Source organism: Somniosus microcephalus, chromosome 2 (assembly GCF_052327205.1).
Source record: "Somniosus microcephalus isolate GS21.2 chromosome 2, FLI_Smic_1.0, whole genome shotgun sequence".
NCBI lineage: Eukaryota > Metazoa > Chordata > Chondrichthyes > Squaliformes > Somniosidae > Somniosus > Somniosus microcephalus.
Window position 1 is genome coordinate 171,031,914 of NC_140988.1, and position 14,501 is coordinate 171,046,414.

General features: G+C 46.6%; 1 protein-coding gene across 18 annotated transcripts in view; it reads right to left on the bottom strand.

The window, feature by feature from the left end:
• LOC147123101 (prominin-1-A-like) overlaps positions 1-14,501 on the bottom strand; it is a 240,309-nt gene that overhangs the window by 94,533 nt on the left and 131,275 nt on the right. For 17 of the 18 annotated variants that reach the window (XM_085966404.1, XM_085966387.1, XM_085966420.1 and 14 more), the window contains one exon: positions 5,155-5,244. The exons of the other annotated variant lie outside the window; for it this stretch is intronic. In XM_085966404.1, the coding sequence (XP_085822530.1) occupies positions 5,155-5,244 (90 nt within the window). The remainder of the gene's footprint in view (positions 1-5,154; positions 5,245-14,501) is intronic. 18 annotated transcript variants of the gene reach the window in all.

Consider the following 14,501-nt stretch of genomic DNA (forward strand, 5'->3'; position numbering starts at 1 on the left):
CAAACACTTCAAAGATCAAACATGGACAATGTTAATAAATAAAATGCTTTATTGTTCAAACTCAGCTCCCTTCCCACATGAAAACCAAAAACAGACGAAACCCCCAAAAAACACAAACAAATTACTCGCTCCCACAACCTGGAGAGGATTAACAAAATAGTGCAACTAAAATGGCCGTCATTCTCGGCCTTCGTAAAAAACAAACATCACATCATCGGCCTTCAAAAAACAAACATCCAAATCTCGGCCTCAAAAAACAAACACAACTGGCCACACATTCGACTATTTGGCCCGCTAGGGCGATGCCTTGGCCATCTTTGTGTGGCCCCTGCCCGCCCTGCTGCTGCTCCTCAAAGTAAGGCCATTGGCTGCTGCAAGGCTGGGGGCAGGCGCCTGAGGGGCACATGTCGTGACGGCAGATGCCCTTGGGGGTCGGCCTAGTCAAGGTCTGGCCGTCGAGCGGGCGGCTGTTGAATGCTGCAGCTGTGGCTGGCCAGCATCAGTCGCTGCAGTAGCTCCTGCCAGCTCCACTGGGGGAGTGGCAGTGGCGGCTGGAGGAATGCGGGCAAGCTGGCGGATGGCAGGCGCTCGCTGGTCGCCTGAGACACTGGCACTCGCCCGGGCCAGCACTGCAGCATGCGCACCAATCTGCCGAGGGACAGACCGCTGTGCTGCTGCAGCGCGCCGGGTGCCCTGGCGATGCCTGGCTGACACAGCGAGTGTGGCAGCAGTGAGTGCCCGTGTTGACCTGTTCACTGACCGCATCAGAGCAGCCAGTGACTGGACGGCACCACTGATCACCTGGCCAGTCGCTGCCTGAGCTGCCCCGAATTCCGCCCGACTGATGGCCTCTGAGGGCCCGAACTCGGTCACACTCCGAGAGAGGGACTCGATGGCCTCAGGCAACCATGCCACTGCCGCCATGAGCTCCGTGTGCCGGCGCGCCAAGTCCGCGGACAAGTCCTCGAGGCGTTCCATCTCCTCGGCGAAGACCATCTCCGGACTGGGGGCCGGACTCTCCCTCTGGGGAGAAGGCCGTCGAGCTGGCCGACCCTTCCTGCGTTGCTGTTCGCCGCTGGGCCCAGCAATTGGACTCCCCTCCGACGCAACCCCCCTCTGGGGAGAAGGCCGCCGAGCTTCCACCCCCCTCCCGCGTTTCTGCAGGCCGCAGGTCCCATGAGCTCCCCTCCCCTTCGAAACTTCCGCCACGCTCCCCTCCAGGGAAGACGTGTCCCCTACATTGGCCTGGGTGGCCGCGGCTGAGGGTTCCCCTGATGGGCTGCCTTCCTCTTGCTCCTCCTCCTGCTCCTCTTCTGAGGGGCTGTCACTGGCAAGTTCAGGGACCTCCTCCTCACCATCTGAAAGCAGGAAGGCACAAGAGTAGCTTTAGACTGAGGAGAGGGCGTCAGCAAGGGATGCATGAGTGGTGGCATTCAGCGCATTGGTCGGACAGTGGCAAAGGATGTAGATCTGATGCGCAAGTGGGACGAGAGAGGTCCAAACGTGGATGTCCTTACCATTGGTGGCCAGAACAGGGTCGGCATCTCCACATGCAAGAGGGCCAATCACCCGGGCACCCATGATGCGCTCCACGCGATGTTGAAGCTCGGTGAGCGGCTGGATCTGGGGTCGGCCTCCCCCGGTCGCAGTCCGGCTCTTCCGATTATTTGCCAGCTTGGCCTGCAAGAGAAAGGACGGCCTCTAAGTACAGTGTGTCGCCCTGATCTTGTGTGCACTGCCTCCCATGGTGGAATAGCCTGGCCAGTGTGTCGCCCTGATCTTGTGTGCACTGCCTCCCATGGTGGAATAGCCTGGCCAGTGTGTCGCCCTGATCTTGTGTGCACTGCCTCCCATGGTGGAATAGCCTGGCCAGTGTGTTAAGTGCAGATTGTGCAATTGATGTTCATGCCTGTCCCATCGCTGCTGGATGAGGGCTGGCCATTAGGGCTTTCAGGTCCCTTTGCCCATAATGTGAGGTGCACATGCAAGGATGAGGAGGTCACTGGAAAGGGTACTCACCCTGACAATCCGCGTGAGGTCATTAAACTTTTTGCGGCATTGGACACCGCTCCTGGGGACCTCGCTGTTGGCTGACAGCTTGCTGGCGACATGCCTCCAGGCTCTCCTGTAGACGCGGAACGGCGCCCTCTTGCCATTGTGCGGGTACAAAACATGGCGCCTCTTCTCCACAGCATCAAGCAGCACACTCAGATCACGCTCCGAGAAGCGCTGCGCACGTCCACGGGCCTTCTCCATGGCTTCAGGCGCTATTTTGGTCCAGCAGCAGTGTTCAGGCCTAGCTGCAGGGCTCCACTATCCAGGGCGTGGCAGCAGACACAGTCGACCCTTCCCCCTTAAGAGCTGGCCGGCGCCAGGGTGTCTGCTGTCAATCACGAGATGGCCGCACCTGCGCTGCGCCCGGCGCTATCGATCAGCACCTCCAGCTTAGCGCCCAAACAGAGGCGTCCAACACCAGTTTTAGCGCTCGAGCGAACTCTTAGGGCGAAGCTAATGAATATCGGAGAAGTGGCCTCGATTTGGCGGCGGGCGCAAACTTTAGCGGCCGCCCCACTTTACCGCCCCAAAAGTGGCTACAATGAATTTCTAGGCCTTTGTCTTCACGGAATAAGACGCAAAAAACTTTCTGGAAATAGTGGAGAACCAAGGCTCTAGCAAGGATGAGGAACTGAAAGAAATTAGTAATACAGGAAACTTTGTGTTATCCGGAGGCTAAATGTCCGGCAAGCTCAAGCCACCAGCAAAAATCAGGAGCCGTTTTGTTAGGTTTTTTTTCTTCTCGTGGCTTTTTTTTTCTTCTCGTGGCTTTTTTTTCCCCAACAGTCAGGCTCTGCAAAGTCTCTGTAGCTTAGCAACAGCTTCAGAGAGACATTTCCAAGGTACGGGCCGACTGTTTAGAAGCTGTTGCTACGCAACAGTGTTTGTTGTCAGATACGGAGATGAAAAGCTCCGTATGCTTCAACATTAACGCTGGTGTGTCCGGCAGTTTTGAGGGAACGGCAACAGCTCGGTCCCGTCGGTGCCGGATAGCACAAAGTTTCCTGTAGTAAAAAAATAGTACTGGAGAAATTAATGGGACTGAAAGCCGATAAATCCCCTGGACTTGATGGCCTACATCATATGGTTTTGAAAGAGTTGGCTATTGAGATAGTGGATGCATTGGTTGCCATTTTCCAAAATTCCATAGATTCTAGAACGGTTCCCATGGATTGGAAGGTAACAAATATAACACCACTCTTTCAGAAAGGAGGGAGAGAGAAAACTCAGAACTACAGACCAGTTAGCCTGACATCAGTAGTAGGGAAAATGCTAGAATCTATTATTAAGGATGTGGTAACAGGACACTTGGAAAATAGTAATAGGATTGGGCAGAGTCAACACGGATTTATGAAAGGGAAATCATGTTTGATAATTCTGTTGGAGTTTTTTTGAGGCTGTAACTAGCAGAATAGATAAGGGGGAACCAGTGGATGTAGTGTATTTGGATTTTCAGAAGGCCTTCGATAAGGTGCCACACGAGAGGTTATTAAACAAAATTAGGGCTCATGGGATTGGGGATAATATACTAGCATGGATTGAGGATTGGTTAACAGACAGAAAACAGAGAGTAGGAATAAATAGGTCATTTTCAGGTTGGCAGGCTGTGGGGTACCGCAAGGATCAGTGCTTGGGCCTCAGCTATTCACAATCTACATCAATGACTTGGATGAGGGGACCAAATATAATATAGCCATGTTTGCTATGATACAAAATTGGGTTGAAATGTAAGTTGTGAGGAGGATGCAAGGAGGCTTCAAGGGGATATAGACAGGCTAAGTGAGTGGGCAAGAACATGGCAAATGTGAAATTATCCACTTTGGTAGGAAAAATAGAAAGGCAGAGTATTTTTTAAATGGTGAGAGATTGGGAAATGTTGGTGTTCAGAGGGACCTGGGTGTCCTTGTACACGAATCACTGAAAGTTAACATGCAGGTGCAATAAACAATTAGGATTTGAGTACAAGAGTAAAGACGTCTTACTGCAGTTATATAGGGCTCTGGTGAGACCTGGAGTATTGTGTACAGTTTTGGTCTCCATACCTAAGGAAGAATATACTTGCTATAGAGGGAGTGCAACAAACGTTTGCCAGACTGGTTCCTGGGATGGGGGGATTGTCCTATGAGGACAGATTGCGTAGACTAGGCCTATATTCTCTGGAGTTTAGAAGTACGAGAGGTGATCTAATTGAAACATACAAAATTCTTACAGGGCTTGACAGGGTAGTTGCAGGGAGGATGTTTCCCCTGGCTGGAGAGTCTAGAACCAGGGGTCACAGTCTCAGAATAAGGGGTCGGCCATTTAGGACGAAGATTTCTTCACTCAGAAGTGAATCTTTGGAATTCTCTACTCCAGAGGGCTGTGGAGGCTCAGTCATTGAGTATATTCAAGACAGATCGATAGATTTTTGAATATTAAGGGAATCAAGGGATATGGGGATAGTGCAGGAAAGTGGAGATGAGGTAGAAGATCAGCCATGATCTTACTGAATGATGGAGCAGGCTCGAAGGGCCAAATGGCCTACTCCTGCTCCTATTTATGTTCCAATAAATTTATATTTTAATTTTATATACTCACATTTATAACTTTAGATGCCTAAATCTTGTGAACTCGGAAGCTAATTTTACAAACCAATTAACTCACTGTATATTCAACTAAATATAAATATGCATGTTCCTTTTAATAGAAAACTATCCAAGAAACCCACAGTTGAATTTTCTTTAAACAAAATTGTTTTCCTTATATTGCAGCTCAATTTTGAAGTACCAATGAGTTGCCCCCCCCCCACCCCTCCCCAGAGAGTTGTGCACCCTGCAGAAGCGCTGCAAGTGGAAGTGAAAATTGTCAAATTCAGAATTATTTTGGGGTTTTTTCCTTCTTTCTCTACTTTAGTTAGCTTAATAACTAGCTCCCATCCCACTCTTCGATACATCATCTTAGTTTTCAATTCCATGTCACGTTAACCATCCGAATACTGAATGTTCTTTGCAGCTTTCCAAACATACACATTTTTTCATACATTGACAACACAATTTTGTGTAAATCATTCACAGGAATTACGCTTAGATATAATGCTTAGACTAAATGTACACAACGCACCTCTGGCCATATTGGAGGAATCATCCAGCGCAGGGATAACATCCTTTCCAAAGCGTGCCTTAATTTTACCACCAAGTATACTTCCAATATCTGCATGAGAAAAAGTTGAATAATACTGGTCAGTGAAATGCAATTGCACCAAAATAATTTTTGCTAGAAGATCAATGTGAATCAGAAAATGTCAAAGATTACAGATGTTTGCCATTCATTTTTCATATATTTATTATAAAATTTCCATTGGCAAGTCAGAAAAATTCTTTCAGCATATATGGTTCAAGGAGCTCCTGGTTATACACCTGAGGCTTATATTCTGCACTAGTGCAAAATTGGAAAGGGTCACACACAATAGAGAGATGGTGGGGTAGATTTTCCCGAACCTGTCGGGAAGGCGGCGGGACTTCCCCTTTCGGGTTTTTGACCCGCCTACTTGGACGTCCGGCCAATCCACACGATTTTCCCTTGATTGACCTTGTTGAGCCCGCCCAGCGGGCTCAGCAGGCCAATTAAGGGCCACCCGGCAACAGGTGACGTCACAGACTGCAATTTCATCTGTCAAGAGTTTTTGACAGATGAAATATCAGTGTTTCACAGCTGTTTGAAGCTGTGAAACACTGACACTCTGAGTTCTAACATGAGTCCTTCTGCACAGACTCAGTTAGAACTCTCACCGGCACTCAAAGCTGAAGGCTGTCACTTTTGACAGATCGCAGCCATTCAGCTTTCAGTTCCGGCTGAGTGATGCGCTCCCAACGGCCACAGGAAGAAAGGCTGTGAAGGCAAGTACAGGTAAGTAAAAGTTCTTTACACACTTACCTTTACACTCATGCACCCATCACTCACCTGAGCACCGACATCGCGACCCCTCCAACCCGACGGCCCGCCTGCTCTAACCTGGCATGGTTTGGAGCTGTCGGGAAACCCACACGAAACCCCTCAAAATAGGGATTAGGCTAAAAACTGCCTGTTAACAGGCAGTTAACAGGCACTAATCCCTTCCCGCCTGATTTCGGCAGGTCCCAGTGCGGGGCGGGTACCCGCCGCCCCTGAAACTTATGTGGGGCGGGGTTTTGGGCGGGATGGTGTCGGGACCCCCAAATTCGGGATCCCCCCCCACCACACGCCTGAAACCCCGCCTGACGGCTCCACGAAAATCTAGCCCGGTGAGTTTACCTTTTCCCATGTGGCTGAGGGAGTGAAAACATCAGCTGGCATGGTACTGTGCCAAACAACAACTTGCATTTATACAGGGCCTTTAACATAGAAGAACATCCCAAAGCAGTTCAAGAGGAGGAATGGAACATGTGTTGTGGGGAGTTGAAAGAGGTGACCAAAAACTTGGCTGGAGAGGTGCTTTTCAAGAAAGTTTTTAATGGTGGGACAGAAATAGGGATTTGAGGAGAGAGTTTATAGAGAGCAAGGCCGAGACACTTGAAGACTCCACTATGAGTAGTGGAGCAGAGGAAGTGAAGGATGCACAGCAGGCCAGAGTCAGAGGACAAGAAGATGCAAGACTAGACAGGATGTCAGAGGTAAAGTGGAGCAAGACTGAGAAACAACTTGTGGATGAGGACGAGGGCTTCAAATTTGTTGCATCAGGAGATAGGTGGCTAGTGCAGGTCAAGGACAATGGGGGTGACGAATATGCAGAACATAGTGCAGATCAGAAAGCAGCTGGTGGAGAAATGCACAAGTTGGAGGTCAGGAGATTAGTGAGGAGGATAGGATGGATGGATAGAGATGATCGATGGAGATGATCTTCCGCAGTCTGGGTAATGGATGGTTTCTGAGATTTGAAGCTCAACTCTGTTGAGCAGGATGATGAAGTCTTGCAGAGTCTGGTTCAGTCTGAGTGAGCAACCAAGGGGATGTAAAGGGTCTGAGTTTTAGTGGAGGCCAAAACAATGCCTTTGGTCTTCCAATATTCAATTGGGCGAAATTCCTGCTTATGGAAAGTTAGCTGATCTCAGCCAAGTAATGAGAGGAGTACTAAAGCAGACCAAAGGTATTACAGTAGATAAGCAGTGTCAAACAGTTAAAGAAATATTCCAAAATTCTCAACGAATATACATTCCATTGAGGAAAAAAAATGGAAAGTGTTTCATCCGTGGCTAACTAAAGAAGTTAAGGATAGTATTAGATTAACAGAAGAGGCTTATAATGTTGTGAAGAATAGGAGTAAGCCTGAGGATTGGGAGAGCTTTAGAAACCAGCAAAAAGGATGACCAAAAAATTGATAAAAAGGGAGAAAATAGAATGAGAGTAAAATGCAAGAAATATAAAAACAGATTGTAATCGCATCTACAAGTATGTAAAAAGAGAGAAGCAAAAGGAAGCGTTGGTCCTTTAGAGGCTGAGACAAGTGAAATTATAATGGGGAATAAGGAAATAGCAGAGACTTGAAACAAATATTTTGTATCTGTCTTCACAGTAGACGACACAAAAAGCATACAAAAAATAGTGGGGAACTAAGGGGCTAATAAGAGTGAGGAACTTAAAGTAATAAAGTTTGGGGCCACTGTCCAGGGCCCCAAATACTCCTTCCAGGTGAAACAGCGATTTACTTGTACTTCTTGCAATTTAGTATACTGTATTCGCTGCTCACGATGCGGTCTCCTCTACATTGGGGAGACCAAACGTAGATTGGGTGAACACTTTGCGGAACACCTCCATTCAGCTGTAAGCGTGACCCTGAACTTCCGGTCGCCTGTCTCTTTAATTCTCCGCCCCACTCTGACCTCGCCTTCCTCAGCTTCGTACACTGTTCCAACAAAGCTCAATGTAAACTCAAGGAACAGCACCTTATGTTTCAATTAGGCACTTTACAGCCTTCTGGACTTAACAGAGTTCAACAATTTCAGACCATAACTTCTGCCCCTATTTTTTCACATGGCAGCTGTTGATTCTGCCATTCCCATTTACACCTCTGCTAGACTCGTCTTTTGTTTCTTAACTTGTCCCATTACCATCTCCTTTTGCTTTGCACCATCATCCCTTTTGTCTTTTAATCTCTCCTGCCTTCCATCCAATCACAGACTTACCCTTTTTTTTTTTTTTTTCTTTCCTCCCCTCCACCCTTTCCCTGTACTTGCTTAAAATCTGTTACATCTCTAACTTTTTCCAGTTCTGACATAAGGTCACCGACCTGAAACGTTAACTGTTTCTCTCTCCACAGATGCTGCCTGACCTGGAGTACTTCCAGCATTTTCTGTTTTTATTTCAGATTTTCAACATCCGCAGTATTTTGCTTTTGCGTTAAAAGTAATTAATATTGTAGAGAAAAAAGTACTTAAGAAACTAATGGGACTAAAAGTTAACAAATCCCCAGGACCTGATGGCCTACATCCTAGGGTTCTAAAAGAGGTGGCTGCAGAGATAGTGAATGCATTGGTTGTGATCTTCCAAAATTCCCTAGATGCTAGAACGGTCCCAGCAAATGTAACCCCGCTATTCAAGAAAGAGAGAAAACAGGGAACTACAGGCCAGTTAGCCTGACCTCAGTCGTCGGGAAAATGCTGCAATCCATTATTAAAGAAGTGGTAACAGGGCACTTAGAAAATCATAGTATGATTAGCCACAGTCAATGTGGTTTTATGAAAGAGAAATCGTGTTTAACAAATGAATTACAATTTTTTTGAGGGTGTAACTAGCAGGGTAGATAAAAGGGAACCAGTGGATGTAGTATATTTGGATTTCCAAAAGGCATTCGATAAGGTGCCGCATAAAAGGTTGCTACGCAAGATAAGGGCTCATGGGGGTTGGGGGTAATATATTAACATGGATAGAGGACTGGTTAGCAAACAGAGTGGGGATAAACTGATAATTTTCCGGTTGGCAGGCTATAACTAGTGGGGTTCCGCAAGGATCAGTGCATGGGCCTCAGCTATTTACAATCGCTATTAATGACTTAGATGATGGGACCAAGTGCAATGTATCCAAGTTTGCTGACGATACAAAGCTAGGTGGTAAACTAAGCTGTGAGGAGGACACAAAGAGCCTGCAAAGGGATAGACAGGTTAAGTGTATACGAACATACGAATTAGGAGGAGTAGGCCACTCAGCCCCTCGAGCCTGCTCCGCCATTCAATAAGATCATGGCTGATTTGATTACTCCACATTCCCACCTACCGCCGATAACCTTTCACCCCCTTGCTTATCAACAATCTATCTACCTCTGCCTTAAAAATATTCAAAGACTCTGCTTCCACCGCCCTCTAAGGAAAAGAGTTCCAAAGACTCACGACCCTCAGAGAAAAAATTTCTCCTTATTTCTGTCTTGAATGGGTGAGTGAGCAATAAGGTGGCAGATGGTGCATAATGTGGGGAAATATGAGGTTATTCACTTTGGTAGGAAGAATAGAAAAACAGAATATTTTTTAAATGGTGAGAAACTATTAAATGTTGGTGTCCAGAGAGATTTAGGTGTCCTTGTACAGGAAACACAGAAAGTTAGCATGTAGGTACAGCAAGCAATTCGGAAGGCAAATGGCATGTTGGCCTTTATTGCAAGGGCGTTGGAGTACAAGAGTAAGGAAGTCTATTACAATTGTACAGAGCTTTGTTGAAACCATACCTGGAGTACTGTGCACAGTTTTGATCTCCTTATCTGAAAAAGGACATACATGCCTTAGAGGCAGTGCAACTAAGGGTCACTAGATTGATCCCTGGGATAAGGGGGTAGTCCTATGAGGAGAGATTGGGCCTATACTTTCTGGAGTAGAGAAGAATGAGAGGTGATCTCATTGAAACATACAAGATTCTGAAGAGGATTGACAGGGTAGATGCAGAGAGGTTGTTTCCCCTGGCTGGTGTAGTGTCCGTGTGTAGATAAAGACACTGAAGACAGGAGTTGGTTCATAGGTATTTACTAAGCAAGTCTGGGGGGGGGGGTTTCTAAAGGATATACACAATACACAGGCTTATATAGCCCAAGTGGCAATTACCGGCATTACGCACACCTGGGGCTCTTAAAGGCACATACACCACAATTCCTCCCCTTCTAGCTAACTAGTACATCATATTTTAAGTAATTATTAATTACATGTTATATGCAAAATAATATACATTGCTGTATTAATTAATTATAAGTTAGTCTCTCAGGAGGCTTCCTGACTCGGTCCGGATAACGCCTCGGGGGTGTAGTAGGTTCTTCTGGCAAGGCTGATTCGGCTTGAAGGCCAGTGTCGGGTTCATCGGGCTCCAGTATCACCGGATCGGAGGTAGATATGGGTATCTCTACTTCATCGTTAGATGTATAGAGTGGTGGTGTAGGTTGTCCCTTTTCGGATGACTTGATGATTTGGTCAGCATGGCGCCTTATTATGCTGTCTCCGATGTCCACGGTATACATCAGTGGTCCTAATCGTGTGCAGATAGTTCCAGGCTGCCATTTCTCGGTACGGTAGTCCCGGGCCAAAACCGGTTGGCCTATCTGGAAGGCCCTAGTTGGCCTTTCATTCATGCCCTGAAACTAACGGTTCTCCACGTCCCTTCGGATGTTGGGCTTGACCAAATCCAGCTGGCATCTTAGGTTTCTGTTGTAGAACATCATGGCGGGAGTTTGGTTAGTAACCGTATGCGTTGCATTCCTATATGCAAATAAGAAGTTATCCACCTTGTGCTGAAGTTTTATGTCTTCATTACCCATGGCCTTGATGGCCTTCTTGAAGGTCTAGACAAACCTTTCAGCCAATCCATTGGTGGCGGGATGGTATGGGGCGGACGTGTAGTGCTTTACCCCATTGTTCTTTAAGAACTTTCTGAATTCTTCGGACACAAATTGCGGTCCATTATCAGAACATATCTGCTCCGGCAGCCCATTCCTGGCAAATATGGTCCTTAATACTGTGATGGTTTTTTCCGTGGTGGTGGAGGACATCTTTATCACCCCCGGCCACTTGGAGTGTGCATCAACTGCGATTAAGAACATTGAGTCCATAAATGGACCAGCAAAGTCGATGTGCACCCTTTGCCAGGGAGATGAGGGCCACTCCCATGGATGTAGAGGGGCCTGTGGCGGAGCATTTTGGACCTTCTGGCATCCTAGGCAGCTCTTGGTCATGTCTTCGATGTCTCCATCGATACCTGGCCACCATACAAACGCCCTAGCTAGGTTCTTCATTTTCACTCCACCCAGATGCCCCTCGTGAAGCTCCTTTAGTACTTTATCCTGGAGTTTGGGTGGAATCACCACTCTGGATCCACACATCAAGGTTCCTCGGCACACTGACAGCTGTTCTCTTCTTTGCGAGAATGCTGGCAACAGTGGTTCGCCATGTGCTGGCCATCCCTTCACTGTTAAATCGTAGACCCGTGAGAGAGTAGGGTCATTTCTTGTCTCCCTTTCAATGGCAGAATTTGTCACCGGTAGACATTCCACTATGGTAGAGTGGAATATCTCTACTGGGTCTACTGTAGGTGCCTCTTCTATCGTTGGCAACGGTAGGCGTGATAAACAGTCAGCATTCCCATGCTGTTTTGACCCTTTGTATTCAATGTTGTATTGGTGTGCCCCTAGAAAAAGGGACCACCTCTGTAGTCTTTGTGCCATCATAATGGGGACACCTTTTTTAGGGTTGAATATGGAGATGAGGGGTTGATGGTCAGTCAGCAAGGTAAATTTTTGTCCGTGTAGGTAATGGTTGAATTTCTTCACTCCCCATACCAGGCTGAGTGCTTCCCTGTCTATCTGGGCATAGTTACGCTCAGCTGAGTTCAATGAGCGTGACGCAAAAGCTATCGGCCGTTCCGAGCCATCAGGGAATCTATGGGACAATACCGCTCCTATGCCGTAAGGGGATGCATCGCACGCCAGTCTGATTGGTAGTGATGGGTTGTAATGAGCCAAAATTTTCTCGGATGTGATTAAGTCTTTACATTTATGGAAGGCACGTTTACAGTCTTCGTTCCATTTCCAAATCACTCCTGTCTGTAGAAGATCATTAAGAGGGTGTAGAATAGTTGATAAGTTCGGTAAAAATTTATGATAGTAATTTATTAATCCCAGGAATGACCTTAATTGTGAAACATTTTCAGGTGCTGGGGCTTTTATAACTGCTTCAATTTTTTCAGGTGACTTGTGCAACCCTTCCTTATTAATTATGTGGCCACAATATGATATCTGATTTTGGAAAAATTCACACTTGGGGCGATTTGCTCGTAGGCCCCGTTCTTTCAGCCTAGTGAGCACCTGCTCCAAATTGGCAGGGTGCTCGTTGTCGTTTTCTCCTGTTATAAGGATGTCGTCTAGGTAGCATTGAGTCCCTGGAATCCCTTGCAGGACTTGCTCCATAGCTCTTTGCCAGATAGCTGGAGCTGATGCTATTCCAAAAACCAGTCGATTGTACTGGTACAGGCCTTTGTGTGTGTTTATTGTGAGATACTTTTTAGAGGTCTCCTCAACCTCCATTTGTAGATATGCTTGTGCCAAGTCAATTTTTGCGAAACGTTTCCCTCTGGATAGTGAGGCGAAAATATCTTCTATCCTCGGAAGAGGATACTGTACCGTGTGAAGGACCGGGTTTACAGTCACCTTGAAGTCTCCACAGATGCGAATTTTTTTCTGTTCCTCAGTTATTTTTCAATGTTTTTTTCATGACTGGAACGATGGGTGTTGCCCATTCGCTCCAATCTATTTTGGATAATACGCCTGCCTTTTCCAAATTCTTCAGCTCTGCCTCGACTGCCGGACGTATTGCGTATGGCACCGGTCTTGCCTTAAAAAAAATTTGGAATTGCTGTATCTTCCACTTTTATTGAGGCGGTGATGCCTTTCAAGGTTCCTAGTTTCTCTTGAAACACTTCTTTGGCGTTGGCCAAGATGTCTTTTAATCGTTCAGGTATGATGTCATCATTGTTTTTTTCCTTACTGGTCACCGTCAGTGCCTGAATGGAGTGCCAGTCTAAACGTATCTTCCTTATCCATTCACGTCCCAACAACGGTGGACCACCATCTTGTAGAATGTATAAATACAACTTTTGTATTTCTTTGCCGTTGTATACCACAGGCACCCTTATTTTTCCTTTGGGGTAGACTTTCTGCCCCGTATATGTTTTTAAGATAATGGATGTGTCTTTTAGAGGTATATGCGAAAATAGCCTCTTGTAATCGCGTCGATTTATTACGGTTAGAGCTGATCCTGTATCTAGCTCCATTTTAACTGGGGACCCTGCTATTGTGAGGGTAACCCAAATGGTTTGGTAATCCTCTTTGGCAAGTACATTATGTAATTTGAGACAGCTTAGTCTCTTGTTTCCGGAGTCGCTATCGCTATTCTGGTCATCGGAGCTATTGTCCGTCATCATTTGTACCTTCCTGTACTTTTCTTTATTGATTTTTTGTTTTCTGTCAGTGGATTTATTTTGTCCAGATTGGCATACCCGTGCAATGTGTCCAATCTTACCACATTGCCTGCATGCTTTGCCCTTGAACCAGCAGTCCCTCTGGTTATGGGTGGATCTGCCGCAGCGATAACATCTTCCGAACTCCTGTGTCATTTTATGGGTGCCGAAGTCCTGTGTCTCTTGTTGTATCTCTGCAGCTCCTTTTGCTGCTGCTTCGTATGATACAGCCATACTGAAAGCTTTGTCCAATGTTAAATCTTTTTCAGAAAGCAGTCTTTTTTGTGTTCCTTCACTTAAGAGACCGCAAACAAATTTGTCTCGAAGATAATCCGATAGTCCTGCTCCGAATTGGCAGTACTTTGATAGCTTTCTTAATTCGGTTAGGTAATCAGCGTTACTTTCATTCTTGTGTTGATTTCTCTTGAAGAACTTGAATCGTTCCGCTATCAGCAGCGGTGTTGGGTTTAAATGCTCCTGCAGGGTATCAACAATTTCTTTAAAAGTCTTGTCCTTTGGTTTGGCTGGAGTGATAAAATTTCATAACAGCCCGTATGTCTTCGCGCCCATTATGTTCAGAAGTACTGAAGCTTTTTTTTCATCTGTTATTCCATTTGCAGTGCAATAAACCTCTACTCTTTCCACGTATGTGGTCCAATCTTCTATTTCGCCATCAAAAGCCTCAATATTACCAGATTTAGGCATTTCAGAAAAGATATGGCGCTTCCCGCGCTTTTTTTTTCTCTCTGTAGCAACGATATGGCGCTTCCTGCGCTTTCCCGCCGCTGCTACCGATAACAACGCTGTTTTACTGTGGTTTCCGTTTATTCACTGTTGGAGACTCATTCCCGACGGAGGTCTAAACGCTGACCTGCTTGCCGCGCCGGCCGTCTCTCGAGTGCACCCTCCCAGTCCGTTATTGCTTGCCTCCGATTTCGCTGCCTGTCTCAGCTGTAGAGCCCGCCGCTGGAGCTCCAGCCTGACGCCCAGGAAGGATTAGCGCAGTACCT